The 13,484-nt window shown below is 35.0% G+C and overlaps 1 protein-coding gene across 2 annotated transcripts; it reads right to left on the bottom strand.

The window, feature by feature from the left end:
* LOC109328860 (ADP-ribosylation factor-related protein 1-like) lies at positions 2,275 to 5,504 on the bottom strand. 2 transcript variants are annotated; one of them, XM_019562479.1, is made up of 7 exons: positions 5,361 to 5,504; positions 4,644 to 4,861; positions 4,415 to 4,555; positions 3,691 to 3,799; positions 3,490 to 3,551; positions 2,920 to 3,023; positions 2,275 to 2,755 (listed from the first exon to the last, which is right to left on the bottom strand). In XM_019562479.1, the coding sequence occupies exons 2-7, from the start codon at positions 4,734 to 4,736 to the stop codon at positions 2,647 to 2,649; spliced, it is 618 nt and encodes a 205-aa protein (XP_019418024.1). In that variant the 5' UTR covers positions 4,737 to 4,861; positions 5,361 to 5,504; the 3' UTR covers positions 2,275 to 2,646. The 2 variants fall into 2 exon arrangements, with proteins under 2 accessions (XP_019418024.1, XP_019418025.1); XM_019562480.1 differs by having other exon boundaries at positions 4,644 to 4,781.

The following is a 13,484-nucleotide window of genomic DNA, read 5'->3' as shown; positions in this document are numbered from 1 at the left end:
ATGTTCAACAAGCTCAGGCAATGCCTGAACTTGTCCACGGTAACCGACTTGGTTAACATATCAGCTGCATTTTCTGAAGTGTGAACCTTCTGCAATAGTATATGCCCACAAGCTACCAACTCCCTGATCTTGTGAAATCTCACATTAATATATTTGGTCCTAGCATGATACATTTGGTTCTTTGCCAAGAAGATAGCACTTTGACTGTACAATGCAGCAAAACTCCACCTTACTCAATGTCTAACTCATTTACCAGCCCCCATAAGCCACATGGCTTCCTTAGAAGCTTCACCAGTTGTTATGTACTCTACTTCAGTTGTGGACATAGCAACAACAAACTGAACTGATGATCTTCACATAATTGGTCCACCTGCAAGGGTGAAGACAAACCCAGTTGTGGACCTTCTATCATCTAAGTCTCATGCATAGTCTGAAACAACATAACCAAAAACTGAAGGCTTACTTTGTTGATTGCCAAACATGATACTGAGAGCTGTAGTCCCCTTCAAATATATGAAAATCCATTTGACTGCTTCCTAATGTTGCTTCCCTGGTTTAGACATGTACTTGCATACTTGACTAACTGCTTATGCCAAGTTCGTTCTAGTACAAACCATAACATATATCAAGCAACCCACTTCACTGGCATATGGAACCTTTGACATGTACTTCTTCTCTTCCTCTGTCTTTGGACACTGATCTAGGGAAAACTTGAAATGATTTGTCAATGGAGTGCTCACTACTTTAGTATTGCTCATATCAAATCTCTCTAAGACCTTTTCAACATAGCTTTTATATGCCTGAAAAGAGTGGAAGTAGTGGTGCTAAAGGGTTGAAGAGTTTATTGTATTATTATGATGAAACTTGCCACCCTTATATTTGGATTCAAGATATAGGGGGTGGTTCCTTAAGGATGATGAAGCAACAGTATATTAGTCTTGAGGATTTGAAGGATTCTTCTGAGATCAGAATCTTGAGGGATTATCAGAAGGGTTGTATATCAGTTTGTAAGAGAACTAGGCCAGATTTCTGCTTAGTTTGAATGTAACTCTTGGTTGATTCAGATTTCAGAAGTTAAGTTTGTCATGTTTATGAAATGATATATTCACTTCTTGCTTTGTAATTTCCTTTGTGTTATTTTTTTATCGGCAAATGCTAGTATATTAGTATTTTATTGTGAGTGAGACTCGAACCCACAACCTCCTTCATTCTATTCCTTAAACCCTTCAACCTAATTATCAAACCACTTTATGATTTCCATTCCTTTGTGTTATTAATTGTAGAATGCAATGGTCCATGATCACGTGCTTAATTACTGTACTGAAAACTTAAGAATGATCTTCCTTCCTACACTTGAAGTAACCATAGTTGAAATCTAATGGAATTTGTATGCTAATGTCTTTGTATGACAGCAAAGATATTTCTTAGATAATTAAAAAAAGTAAACTTATATAGGAAAAATGGTTTGTTTAATACTTTGGGATATGATTTTTTAGTTATCCATAAGAGTTTACACATTCTGGTTTCCTTAACATGTGTAGTGGGACACATATTAGAGAATCCCTTCCTTAAATTCTACGGACACATATTTAGCGGTGGTTTACAATTTTTTCAGTACTTTTTAATAATAAAAATAACGTATGACTATTTCCTCTTCTTTTGACTGTACAAAAATCAATGCAGATAGGTAGCATGAAAGAGTCAAATTTAATTAAGTTGTTTTATAAACAACTGATTTAATTTATACTATAAACATCTGCTATTAAACAAGCAGTTGAAATGGAAGTGTGAGTAAACAGTTTAGTAAGTGAGAATTTACAGCTAGTAGGTACTAGTGAGAAAGCATTTGCAACTAGTGGAAGAAGGCAACAATTACAAAAGATGTGTGCCACCGGTCATAACAAAATAGTACAACAGGCAAAGCTTGAATTTTCATAAGTTTTGGGTACCTTACTATATATATTTTAGTGTAACTGGGTTTTCTTAGCCCGAGCCAGCAATTTTAAAATCCGGCTCGGGCCTGGCGATTCGGGTTACCTGTTTTTTTTGTCTTTTTTAGTAACATTTGTCTTGGTAATAAGTATTCATAACATAGATAGCAAGTGACTTGTGCACCAAGGTTTTTGGACTTTGGCAAAATACAAGCAACCTCTTAAGTCAGTAAATTGCGCTTAGCAGCTCCTGGAATATAGTTATCAATCTATCAGCTTTATGCTTATACGAGTAAAACTATAGCTAAAAATGCTAAAGTCTGGAAAAGAATTGTTATAAGGCAAAAATGAGAGTAAGTCATAATTTCTCTTAAATAACAGTGAATGATATGTGTCAACTCATGACCCCATCCTTATGAACAACAAAATCATTTTTTATCAAAAGTTCATAGCTGGATCTTATGGCAGTGCAGTGCCTATACATTGCTAAGATTGGAAAGGAAATTAAATTCATTCAAATATGAACTATAGAATCTAGATTTGACAAAAGCGTGCACCGAGGCAGAAGCAGAAACCCTCCGGCCGGCTCAGAGTTTAATGTAGCAACAAGATGTTATTTTCCCTTTTCTCAGTGGCTTTAATCATGTATACTCCAATTAGGATTTACAAAGCTATAAACGAATGGAGAAATTCTTCAGTTTGATGTAAGACCCTTCTAGGCAGAACCTGGACCCATTGCACTTGCTCGAACTCTCAACAGTTCAGTCCTCTTACTTCTCTCCATCACTTCCACCAACCACTCTGCACTTTCCCTAATCCCCATCCTGCAACATTTCAAAACAACGTCCCTCGAAGTGCTTAGTTATTGTAGAAACAACACACAAGGAAATGTACGTCAGATATTCATATGTCACCATCTTTAGCGAAATGGTAATGGATATGGGTCATCACAGATCAAAACTAAAGGTTCATAAAACTTCCTACTTACCCATCGTATGCTGACACAGCTTCAAACATGAAAACTCTTTCATCCAGCTTCTTTAAATCTAGATACTGAGCAAGTTCTTCAGATGAAACTGCTTCAGGAAGATCCTGCAAACACAAGAATGTAAAGCAAGGGGCTATCATTGTGACAATACACACACAGGAGGACAAGGGTGGCAATATATGAGTCAAGCGGAAGGTGTAGACAAAAATGGTGAAATCTTAAGGAAGGATGAGATATGAATGTAATTGTGCTGTACTACCTCCAGCCCTTCACTATAAAGATAAGCCGGTAGGTTGACTAATATGTCATGGAAGATAGAGAAAAAACAGTGAGCTTATAATGCTGAAAGGCTATATAAACCAATTGGTAAAAAAGCATTTTCTAAATTCAAATCCCTTCTCTTTCCAAAACTGAATGCAAAATATCTTGTACTTCTACAGATCGACAGAACAGGTGCCTCAAGGTACAAGAAAATTATACGTGATACTGAACATGTCTAGCAAGAAAAAAATACTAGACTATTAGAACTATCTTACAAATTACATGTTATGTAATAAACACTAGACCCACCTGCTTGTTTGCTAATATCAAAAGTGGGGCTCCTCGTAGATCCTCATGCCGAAGCACCTTCTCTGGTAAACATCAGTTATTAAATCATCAGTGTTCTGTATTTTCAATTCTGACATATTTAGTACTATTGCAGTTGCAGGCCAACACCTTATAGAACTATATATTTACTAATTTGCAGATGCTATATCAAATGTCACTAACCAAGTGCAGATTTTGCATCTTCGAAGCGTGAGGGACAAGAAGCGTCAACAACAAATACCACAGCATGCGCCTCTTCATAATACTTCTCCCAAATTGAGCGAAGGCCAGGCTGGTAAGAGGGGAACTAACTTGCATTAATAAAAAAGGAACATAATAATATAAAAAACAAGATAAAGAAGGTTAAGCATGTGCTCTGCATTAAATTTGGGAGTACTGAAGTAATTGGTCGAGTATATTGGATCAAGTTTTCAATTACAATTTATATTTTAGCCTTACTAAGTTTAACAAAAAGCTCAACTTCATACAGCAAAAGGGTAATATTGACAGGTCCAGTCACATTTTTCAGGTAACAGTTGTAATACATTGCCATAGGCAAAGAAGTATGTGCGAGAGATAACATAGCGACCCGAAAAAATGGAGAAGCCTTAAATCAGCTAGTAGAGACAAACTTTCCCAAAACTGTTATGAAAAGCAAAGTAGTTTTTGTTCTTTCGTCATCACATTTTAATCATTTAAAAAAGCATGAAAATCTTAAAATCTCCGTAACTAAGTAAACACTTGTCATTTTAACTATAAATTTGCTGAATGAAAGAACTTCAACAAGCAGCTCATAAATTTGTCGGATCAATGAGTAAAATTACTTTGCGAGACTAAACTAGCAGGTCATCCTAACTACATATTATAGAATGTAGATAAATAAATATTTCATATTTACTTCCCATACCTGACCTCCGAGGTCCCAGAAAACAAGTTTTCTATTTGCCACTTCAATACGACCGATATTCAATCCCACAGTTGGAACAATTCTATCATGAGGAAGGCCTTCTATGTTTGAGTACACAGACTTCATCTTTTCCAGCAAAGTCTACAACAGTGTGTTATATAGAAATTCAGAGAAACAACAAGAAATAAAAATAAGTAGCTTTTAATATGGCAATTGAAAGAAATATTACCGTTTTTCCAGCCTTGTCAATCCCCAGAATAAGTACATGAAGCTCCATCTTACTAAATAGGTGCTTCCAAAGTCCATAAAATAATGAAAACATGGTTGTATTGTTTTTAAGCTTGTCCTTTTATATTCCCCTCCCAACCTTCAAGGAAAGAAGAATATGAAGTTCATTCCATGTTACTAGATACTTCGTGTCGAATACACGATTAACATTCAGAATTCCTGTTCAAGTAAACGTTGTAACCTATTAGCTGATTTAGGCAGCATGACTCAAATTAAAAACATCCCAATTGAAGATTTACATAAGAAATTTTCAAATACACAATTTGGCAATACACAAATCTGATTGAACAAAATTATCATAAAACAAGTAATTCTTTCATCTTTAACTTCAATCTACCAAATTCTCCAATCTAGATGCATTGATGTATCCAATTTCACAGTGATAAATGAAATGAAGCTCTACTAGATCTTAGTGTCACTTAATTCATATTATATACTTAGCTTCACCTACATGCATAATCCAAATACTTATATATGAGAATCAAATTTTCTTTTAAAAAAACAGAGAATTGGAAAAAGGAAATGAGAGAGGGTTTCAAATATATCACATCGGAACCAGTGCATGGTAATTCGATCGAGTCAATTAAGTTGTAACAGATCCGGGAATTATGGAAGGTAGAAAACAACACAAGAGAAGAGAGTTGTTGAATAAATTTACCGGCCGCGGCGACGAAAATAAACGGCGGAGGACGGTTGCTGAAGATAGATCGATGATGGTGGAATGAGTGTACGGATCAGAGGGTTTCGATTTCCTTTCTCAAAGTATGGTCGTTGGTGAGAGCACAGCAACGGGAAGAAAACTAAGTATTAGGAATACTATTGAATAAAATGTAAAATTGTAAAATAATATAACTATAATATTTACCTATTATACAACTAGTGTATACATTCACTGTATGTTTCTCGGCCAATATTGCATGATATTATATATTCAGTTTTTATATATTTGATTTTTTATAATTAGAATATATTTGTTGTATTTAGTGTACTTTATATTATTATTTTTTGTTTATGATAATGTATAACTTAAGGTGAGAGATGTGGTTAATTAATGTGTTGGTAATGATTAATTAGGATTATATTATTTTTTTGTAAAAATTAAATAATGTAAAAGGCAAAGTATGAAGTGAAAATTACACAATGATAGAAGTTACACCATATTTTAACTTTATATATATATTATATAGATTAGTATGACATATAACATCTATTAATATTACTTATATCATCTATCATTCATTAATTAATCAAATATGAATTGAAAAGATGCATTAACTATATCTTTTTCCAAAATAATATTTATGTTGTCAATTGATAAAATAAAGTCAAAAAAAAGTGTAAAAATACTTATAGATTATAAATTATTAATATTTTGATCTTTAAATTTACATCATCAAATAATTTGGTATCAGATTTCAGGAACAGAAATGGTTATAAAAATGTGTTACCCTCCCTCTCTAATATTGATATATGGTTCTTCATTCACTAATGATAATTGGATACAATAAAAACATAAAATAATAAGAGAAAATAATATATTTATTAGTGATGTAAGAGATTTTATATGGTAAAGTCTTGCTTGGAAATTTAACAAAAAAAACTTTAATAGAATATATGTAGTGGATAATAATTTCCTTTACTTGCTATAATCTATGAGAAGCAATAACAAATAATGACAGTAACTATGAACATATAAGGGACACTAAAAATGTTAACGTGAAATTTTTTCCAATGTGAGAAGTAAAAACCATAGATACAAGTCAATCAATCAAACACCACTATGATCAAAATAAGAATACAAGATTGTCTCAAAAAAATACAGCACAAATCCTGCTCAACAATAAGTCATATAACAGAGCAACAAGCTTGAAATCGAGAACAAAAAGTTGCATAAAAAATAGAAAAAAATAGCTATTGTAATAGCTCATTTTTACCACATCGGGTGACTTCTCACTGATCCAACTGTTCAGAATGAAGTACGTGAAATTGTAAACCTACTGTCCAAATTTCAGCTCGGCCCAAAGGTGAATGAAGACGCAGTCGCGAGTTCCCCAGCTGTTATGAGTTCCTACGGATTGAGTTCTATTTTCTGTCACTTTTCTTTTATCTCTTTTTGCCTAAACTAATTGCACATCCTTACCATATCTGACCCCCCTATATTAGGTTAAGTGGGACAAGTAGACTTTTCCCAATTGAGTTTTTCTCCATATAGCAAGTGAACCCAAACCTAACATACATATCATATATTATTTATATGTTAACCCTCAATAAAAATAACCATATTCAAGAAATAATGTGATTTTAATATCAGGGCTTGTATTGGAAATCAAAATAATACTAGATATTCAAGTTCAGAGTCATAAGGTGGTCAAGTGATTGGTGGATGATTAAGTAATGAAGTGATAAAGAGGTTGAAGATTCAAGTCCCACCAACTACAAAAACTAACATTTGCCTATAAAAATATAAGATGTTAAAATTAATGACCTCTTTGCATGTCAAGTGATCATGCATGTAATGTGTAAAATCATAGAGCAAGACAGTATATATGTCAGCACTAATATTAGTACAATGGGACAAATGCCTCACTTCTTCCTCTCTAATAGAGAATGTATCAATTGCTTGGTAGATATCCGTAAAGTAGTTGTTGACGTTGTCTCATTGTGTCTGTTTATTTTATCTTACACTACGTTCATTTTTGTTGGGAATAAGCAAGCAATCAAATATTAAAGAGTATATAGAAAAGAGAATAACACAAAAGATTTGGTAACGAGGTTCGGTCAATTGTTCCTACGTCCCCGAGAGCGTTGAGAAGCTACCACTATGTATTATTAGAGAATAAGGATTTGTGTTTGACTATTCTTCTCCTTGTTACATTAGGTTTACATAACATAAATATATAGTCTTCTATCCCAACCCCTTTACACCAGTCTAAGCTCATAACTTGTATTGATGTTATCTATATATATGAGTCATTGCACAACAATCGAATATCATCAATCTCTATATTTTGCCATTGGGGTTGGGGGCGCTTTATAGTCTAGCATCAATGAATGTTCAACAAGCTCAGGCAATGCCTGAACTTGTCCACGGTAACCGACTTGGTTAACATATCAGCTGCATTTTCTGAAGTGTGAACCTTCTGCAATAGTATATGCCCACAAGCTACCAACTCCCTGATCTTGTGAAATCTCACATTAATATATTTGGTCCTAGCATGATACATTTGGTTCTTTGCCAAGAAGATAGCACTTTGACTGTACAATGCAGCAAAACTCCACCTTACTCAATGTCTAACTCATTTACCAGCCCCCATAAGCCACATGGCTTCCTTAGAAGCTTCACCAGTTGTTATGTACTCTACTTCAGTTGTGGACATAGCAACAACAAACTGAACTGATGATCTTCACATAATTGGTCCACCTGCAAGGGTGAAGACAAACCCAGTTGTGGACCTTCTATCATCTAAGTCTCATGCATAGTCTGAAACAACATAACCAAAAACTGAAGGCTTACTTTGTTGATTGCCAAACATGATACTGAGAGCTGTAGTCCCCTTCAAATATATGAAAATCCATTTGACTGCTTCCTAATGTTGCTTCCCTGGTTTAGACATGTACTTGCATACTTGACTAACTGCTTATGCCAAGTTCGTTCTAGTACAAACCATAACATATATCAAGCAACCCACTTCACTGGCATATGGAACCTTTGACATGTACTTCTTCTCTTCCTCTGTCTTTGGACACTGATCTAGGGAAAACTTGAAATGATTTGTCAATGGAGTGCTCACTACTTTAGTATTGCTCATATCAAATCTCTCTAAGACCTTTTCAACATAGCTTTACTAGGAGAGCCATAGTTTTCTAGCTCTCATATCCATGTGAATCTTCATCCCAAGAATCTTCTTAGCAGCCCCTAAATTTTTCATGTCAAGCTCCTTACCTAAAATGACTTTCAGCTAATTTATATCACTCAAATGATTAACAGAGATCAATATATCATCAACATAAAGTAATAGAAAAATAAAAGAACCATCATCAAGGCTTCTCACATAAACACAACAATCACACTCACATCTCTTGTAACCAAGCTTCAACATATAAGTGTCAAATCGCTTGTACCACTATCTGGGAGACTACTTCAACCCATATAAAGACTTTTCAACTTACAAACCAAGTGACCCTGTCCAGCTGCACTAAACCCTTCTGGTTGTGTTATATAAATTTTCTCCTCTAGTTCACCATGGAGAAAAGCAATCTTCACATCCATCTGTTCTAAGTGCATATCATGGCTAGCTACCAAGGCAAGCACTACCCTAATAGAAGTGTGTCTCACTACTGGCGAGAAAATCTCATTATAGTCGATCCCCTTCTACTATGAATACCATTTTGCTACAAGATGAGCCTTGAATTTTTCCCATTCTTTTTCTAATACTGCTGACTTCCTCTTGTAAACCCACTTGTCTGGGAGCAATGAGACAAGCTCCCAAGTTTGGTTCTTCTGTAAAGACTACATCTCCTACATCATGGCACTCATCCATTGTTCTTTCTCCTGGTTGTTTATAGCCTCTTGAAAGCTACATGGATCTCCTGAACTGATATAGAGAGCAACTGAAGTCATATCCTCAAAGCCATATCTTTCTGGATGTTTGATAGAACATTTATTCCTGTCTCTAGCAACTAGATACTCCTGTACACCTGAACTCTCTGCCTGAGAATCATCATGTTCTTGACTTGAACTAGTGATTGGCTCCTTGCCTTTATTTACCTTAACCAATTCATTGCTCACTAGAATCATATTTGATCCCAAAGTCTCTCCATTTGGTATGGGCACTTCTGTCAAAACTGATTGTTTCACCATGAAATCTTCATCAAACACTACATCCCTACTCAACACCACCTTTCTAGAAACTGGATCCCATAACTTGAACTCAATCACACTTTTGGTATATCCAATGAAGATATACCTCTTTGACTTAGGATCAAGTTTAGATCGTTCATCACTAGGTACATATACATAAGCAGGACAACCAAATATGTGTAACATATTATAATTCACTAGGTTACATGTTCATACTTCTTCTGCAACTTTACCATCCAATGAAGCCTATGGTGATCTATTGATGACATAACATGTCATATTAAGTGCCTCTACCCAAAATCCTTTAGAAAATCCAACATTCAGTCTCATACATCTGACCATCTCTATAATAGTTCTATTCATCCTCTCTGCAACACCATTTTGCTGATGAGGTCTTTTTCACTGAAAAATGCCTCTAAATACCATGTTCCTCACAGAATTTTTGAAACTGTGAGTCTTTGTACTCCATACTACTGTCTGTGTAACGCCCCGAAAATCATTTCATAATTACTATATTTAATCTCTTGGAAAAATGGGTAAAAAAAATTTCTTTTCTTTTATGTAACATATAACTTACAAATCATTTTTTTCCACTTTATCTATTCTCTTTCAAGACGTCACATTTTCAAACCTTTGTTGAAATAATTTCTTAATACTTAAAATGTAATTGAACGAAACACAATTCTTTTCTGAACATTTCTCATTAATCAATTCTTGAATTTATAATACATACATCATGATTTACAAAATACAAGGCGGAGTCTATTCTTCGCCCCTAACAAAGACTAAAAATACAAATAAAAATAAAACAATGTTGGGGGCGTTGGCATTACAAAAGTACCCTACACAACATTCCTATCAAAAGAAAGAAATAAGCTCATATACTGGTGGTGCACTGGAAACCTCACTCGGTTCTTCCTCGATCTCCAAGTCTGAAGACATCTCTATAACCTCCATTGAATCCTCTATGCAAATCAACTCTACACAGTCATCGTCCTCGTCCTCCACCACCTCATTTGCGGCCCAATTCATTGAAGGGTTCAGGGTGTACCCCCTAGGCCTTGATGAAGTAGTCGTGCATGCTCATTCCGTCCCTCTTGGCGTTGAGTCGGTAAATGAGAATCTTGGTTGGGACCAGGTCCTAACAACCTCCAATCTGCCATGTGCCTCAGCTGGTGCGGATGGACCGACAGGTACGGACTTCGCTCTGGTAGGGTGAATGATGCTTCCCGAACTGTGTAATGTGTAGGGATATGCAAAACATAGCCATCACATATGAGATCCAATTCGAGGTCGCAGGGACTAGTGTAGGTGTATCTGTTTCCTTCAATGTTCCATGCCCCCTCCTGGGACATGGTAAAGCGGTAGCCTCTGATCATCGTCGATCTGTCCATCTAAACATGGATGCATACAAGTACACTAGAAAGAAAGAGGGGGAGTAAAACATCTAATGAAAAACTTATCATTGACGTCATTGAATTACACGGAATATCACCCCAAGACAAAGAACAAGTACAGGTATATCCTATGATCATACACGCATGTATTAACGATGAATGAAGTATAAAACTTATGATTTTATAATCAATATCAATAAATATCATGTATGCATGCTATGCATACGTCCACCGTCCTTATACCATTATCATCCCAATAACTATTCGGAAATAACCGAGAGTACAGGTCTCAAAGCAAACCGATTTGATCGCACCAAAACTTATTACTCGCAAGGATATATATATGATCGATCTGTTCCAACGGAACTGTCCATTTTAGGACGGTATTGTATCAAACACTTTCTAGGCATCCCTTTTATCGATCCTGATTGCGAAGAGGGGTTGTCAAAGATCGTCTAGTTTGCACTATGAGCATTGTCCGATCCAATAGAATACCTCATCCAGGAAGATACGAGACTCGTCTCACCTAAACTCTCCCTTAAGACTTTTTTAACGAATCACCGTCATCGCCGTCCCTCTCAACATGAACTATAAATTATAAGTTAACACTTTTACTACTTTACTATCCAAAACTTCATAACAAGTTTAAGTCAAGACTTTAATAAATCATCTTTTATCCTGAATTATTACCTTAACTTGGAAATCAAAGAATAACATATGGTAAACAACCTTTTACACATAATACCTTTTAAAAACGAATTTTTTCAACAAAACTCATAAACATTTTGAACTTTCAAGAATAGACATAAACTTTTCTTAAACACAATAAAGGTTCCTTTGATGTTCAAATTATCACCTTTAAATACATTCAAATACTAACAATAATTTCCAATATTTCTAAACCAAATAAACTCATCTAAACCTTGTCCAAAGATATAGTTTTTCCATCTAAGAACAAGGAAGAAATTTTAAGTTTTACATAAGTCAAAAACTACACAAAGGTTCATATGATTTCATTATCATCCCCTTTAGTCATGACTTACAAAATATTTAAAGAAAACAAACATAAACGCAACTTCATGAATAACAAAAAGAGAAAGAATATCTTAACTATATGTAGAGAAAAAGAGAAAGAATACCTTAACTTTCTTTAGGAGAATTAGTGAAAAATGAGAGGATGTGGTAAGGTATTTATAGGAGAGTCTCACCCTCTCTCAAATATGAAATTAATGAGAGGCAATCTAGCTTTAGGCTATCTTCGGTGATGTGTCTAATGGTGGTGGAGTGAGGAGATTTGGTGAATGATTCAGGGTATTGTGGAAGCTTTGACTTTGGTTATTTGACAAGTCATTGACCCATGATTTGATTAATACCCCGACTTCATTGATGCAACGTGATTTCACAATTAAAGTCATGCCCGAGTATTACCGGATAACTTCGTCCGAAAATATACGATCTACCGATTTAGGTTTTTTAACCAAAACGTCGAAACTTGGATTTCGAGGTAAAAAATATTTATAGATGAGTTATAGACAAAAGTGGTGTCTATTTTGACTAGAAATAATATTTCGAAGCCAACAACGAACTCAGAATTCGATTCCAAGTTACGGAACTCAAAAAAATGGGCGAAAACTCAATAAAACGACCCGAAATCGTCTCGGAAACTTTTATTCTCCAAAAATCTTGAAAAAAAGGGCAAGCAAGAATATTATAATACAAGACTAAAACTCAACTAAAGTTTAGCCTAAAACATTACTGATTAATTTCTATAATTAATTCATTAACAATTAATTACTTAATTAAACGTGCTCGGAAAAACACAGTGTTACAGTCTGACCTCAAGTATTTGATTTTTCTATCAGTCTGGTTCTCTACCTCTGCCTTCCAAACCTTGAATTTAGCAAAGACTTCTGACTTATTCTTCAGAAAATATACCCAGACCTTGCGAGAAAAATCATCAACGAAGGTAACAAAATACCTAGAACCTCCTAGGGATGCTTCTTGAGTGGGTCCCCATATATCAGTGTGGACATAGTCTAGAATACCCCGAGTTTGTGTTGGCCAGCCTTGAAACTAACCCGTGTCTATTTTTCAAGCATACAATACTTGCACAAATATAGCTTGCATTTGTTGACTCTCCTCAACACTAATATGACCCAAACGCATGTGCCATAGTTTTGTAGCATCATGATCTGAATATACTAAAATCTCTTCAGCCACTCTAGTAACTTCACCTACATTTGTTCTCCCTAATAGCTTGTAAGTGTTCCCAACAGTCCTCTTAACCTTCATTACAGTCAGAACACATTTGCATACTTGAAGAATATTTTTGTCCTCATTAGCTCTATAGTTAAATCATTTGGCCTCCAATGTCCCCAAAGAAACCAAATTCTTCTTCAAATCTGGTATGTGTCTAACCTTACATAACGTCTTCACTACACCATCATCCATCACAATTCTGATTTCTCCCATACCAATAATTCCACATGCTTTATTATTTCCGAGTTACACGAAACCAAAATTG

Source organism: Lupinus angustifolius, chromosome LG16 (genome assembly GCF_001865875.1).
Source record: "Lupinus angustifolius cultivar Tanjil chromosome LG16, LupAngTanjil_v1.0, whole genome shotgun sequence".
NCBI lineage: Eukaryota > Viridiplantae > Streptophyta > Magnoliopsida > Fabales > Fabaceae > Lupinus > Lupinus angustifolius.
The sequence above is the reverse complement of the archived record's forward strand: the minus strand, read 5'-3'. Positions and strand labels throughout refer to the sequence as shown.

Bases quoted from the DNA above. Each gene is read 5' to 3' on its own strand.
- LOC109328860 (XM_019562479.1), bottom strand. From the start codon at position 4,736: ATGTTTTCATTATTTTATGGACTTTGGAAGCACCTATTTAGTAAGATG. The intron at 4,556-4,643 runs GTAATATTTCTT...ACACTGTTGTAG, and splicing joins TTGACAAGGCTGGAAAAACG to ACTTTGCTGGAAAAGATGAA. The intron at 3,800-4,414 runs GTATGGGAAGTA...CCCTCTTACCAG, and splicing joins TCTGGGACCTCGGAGGTCAG to CCTGGCCTTCGCTCAATTTG.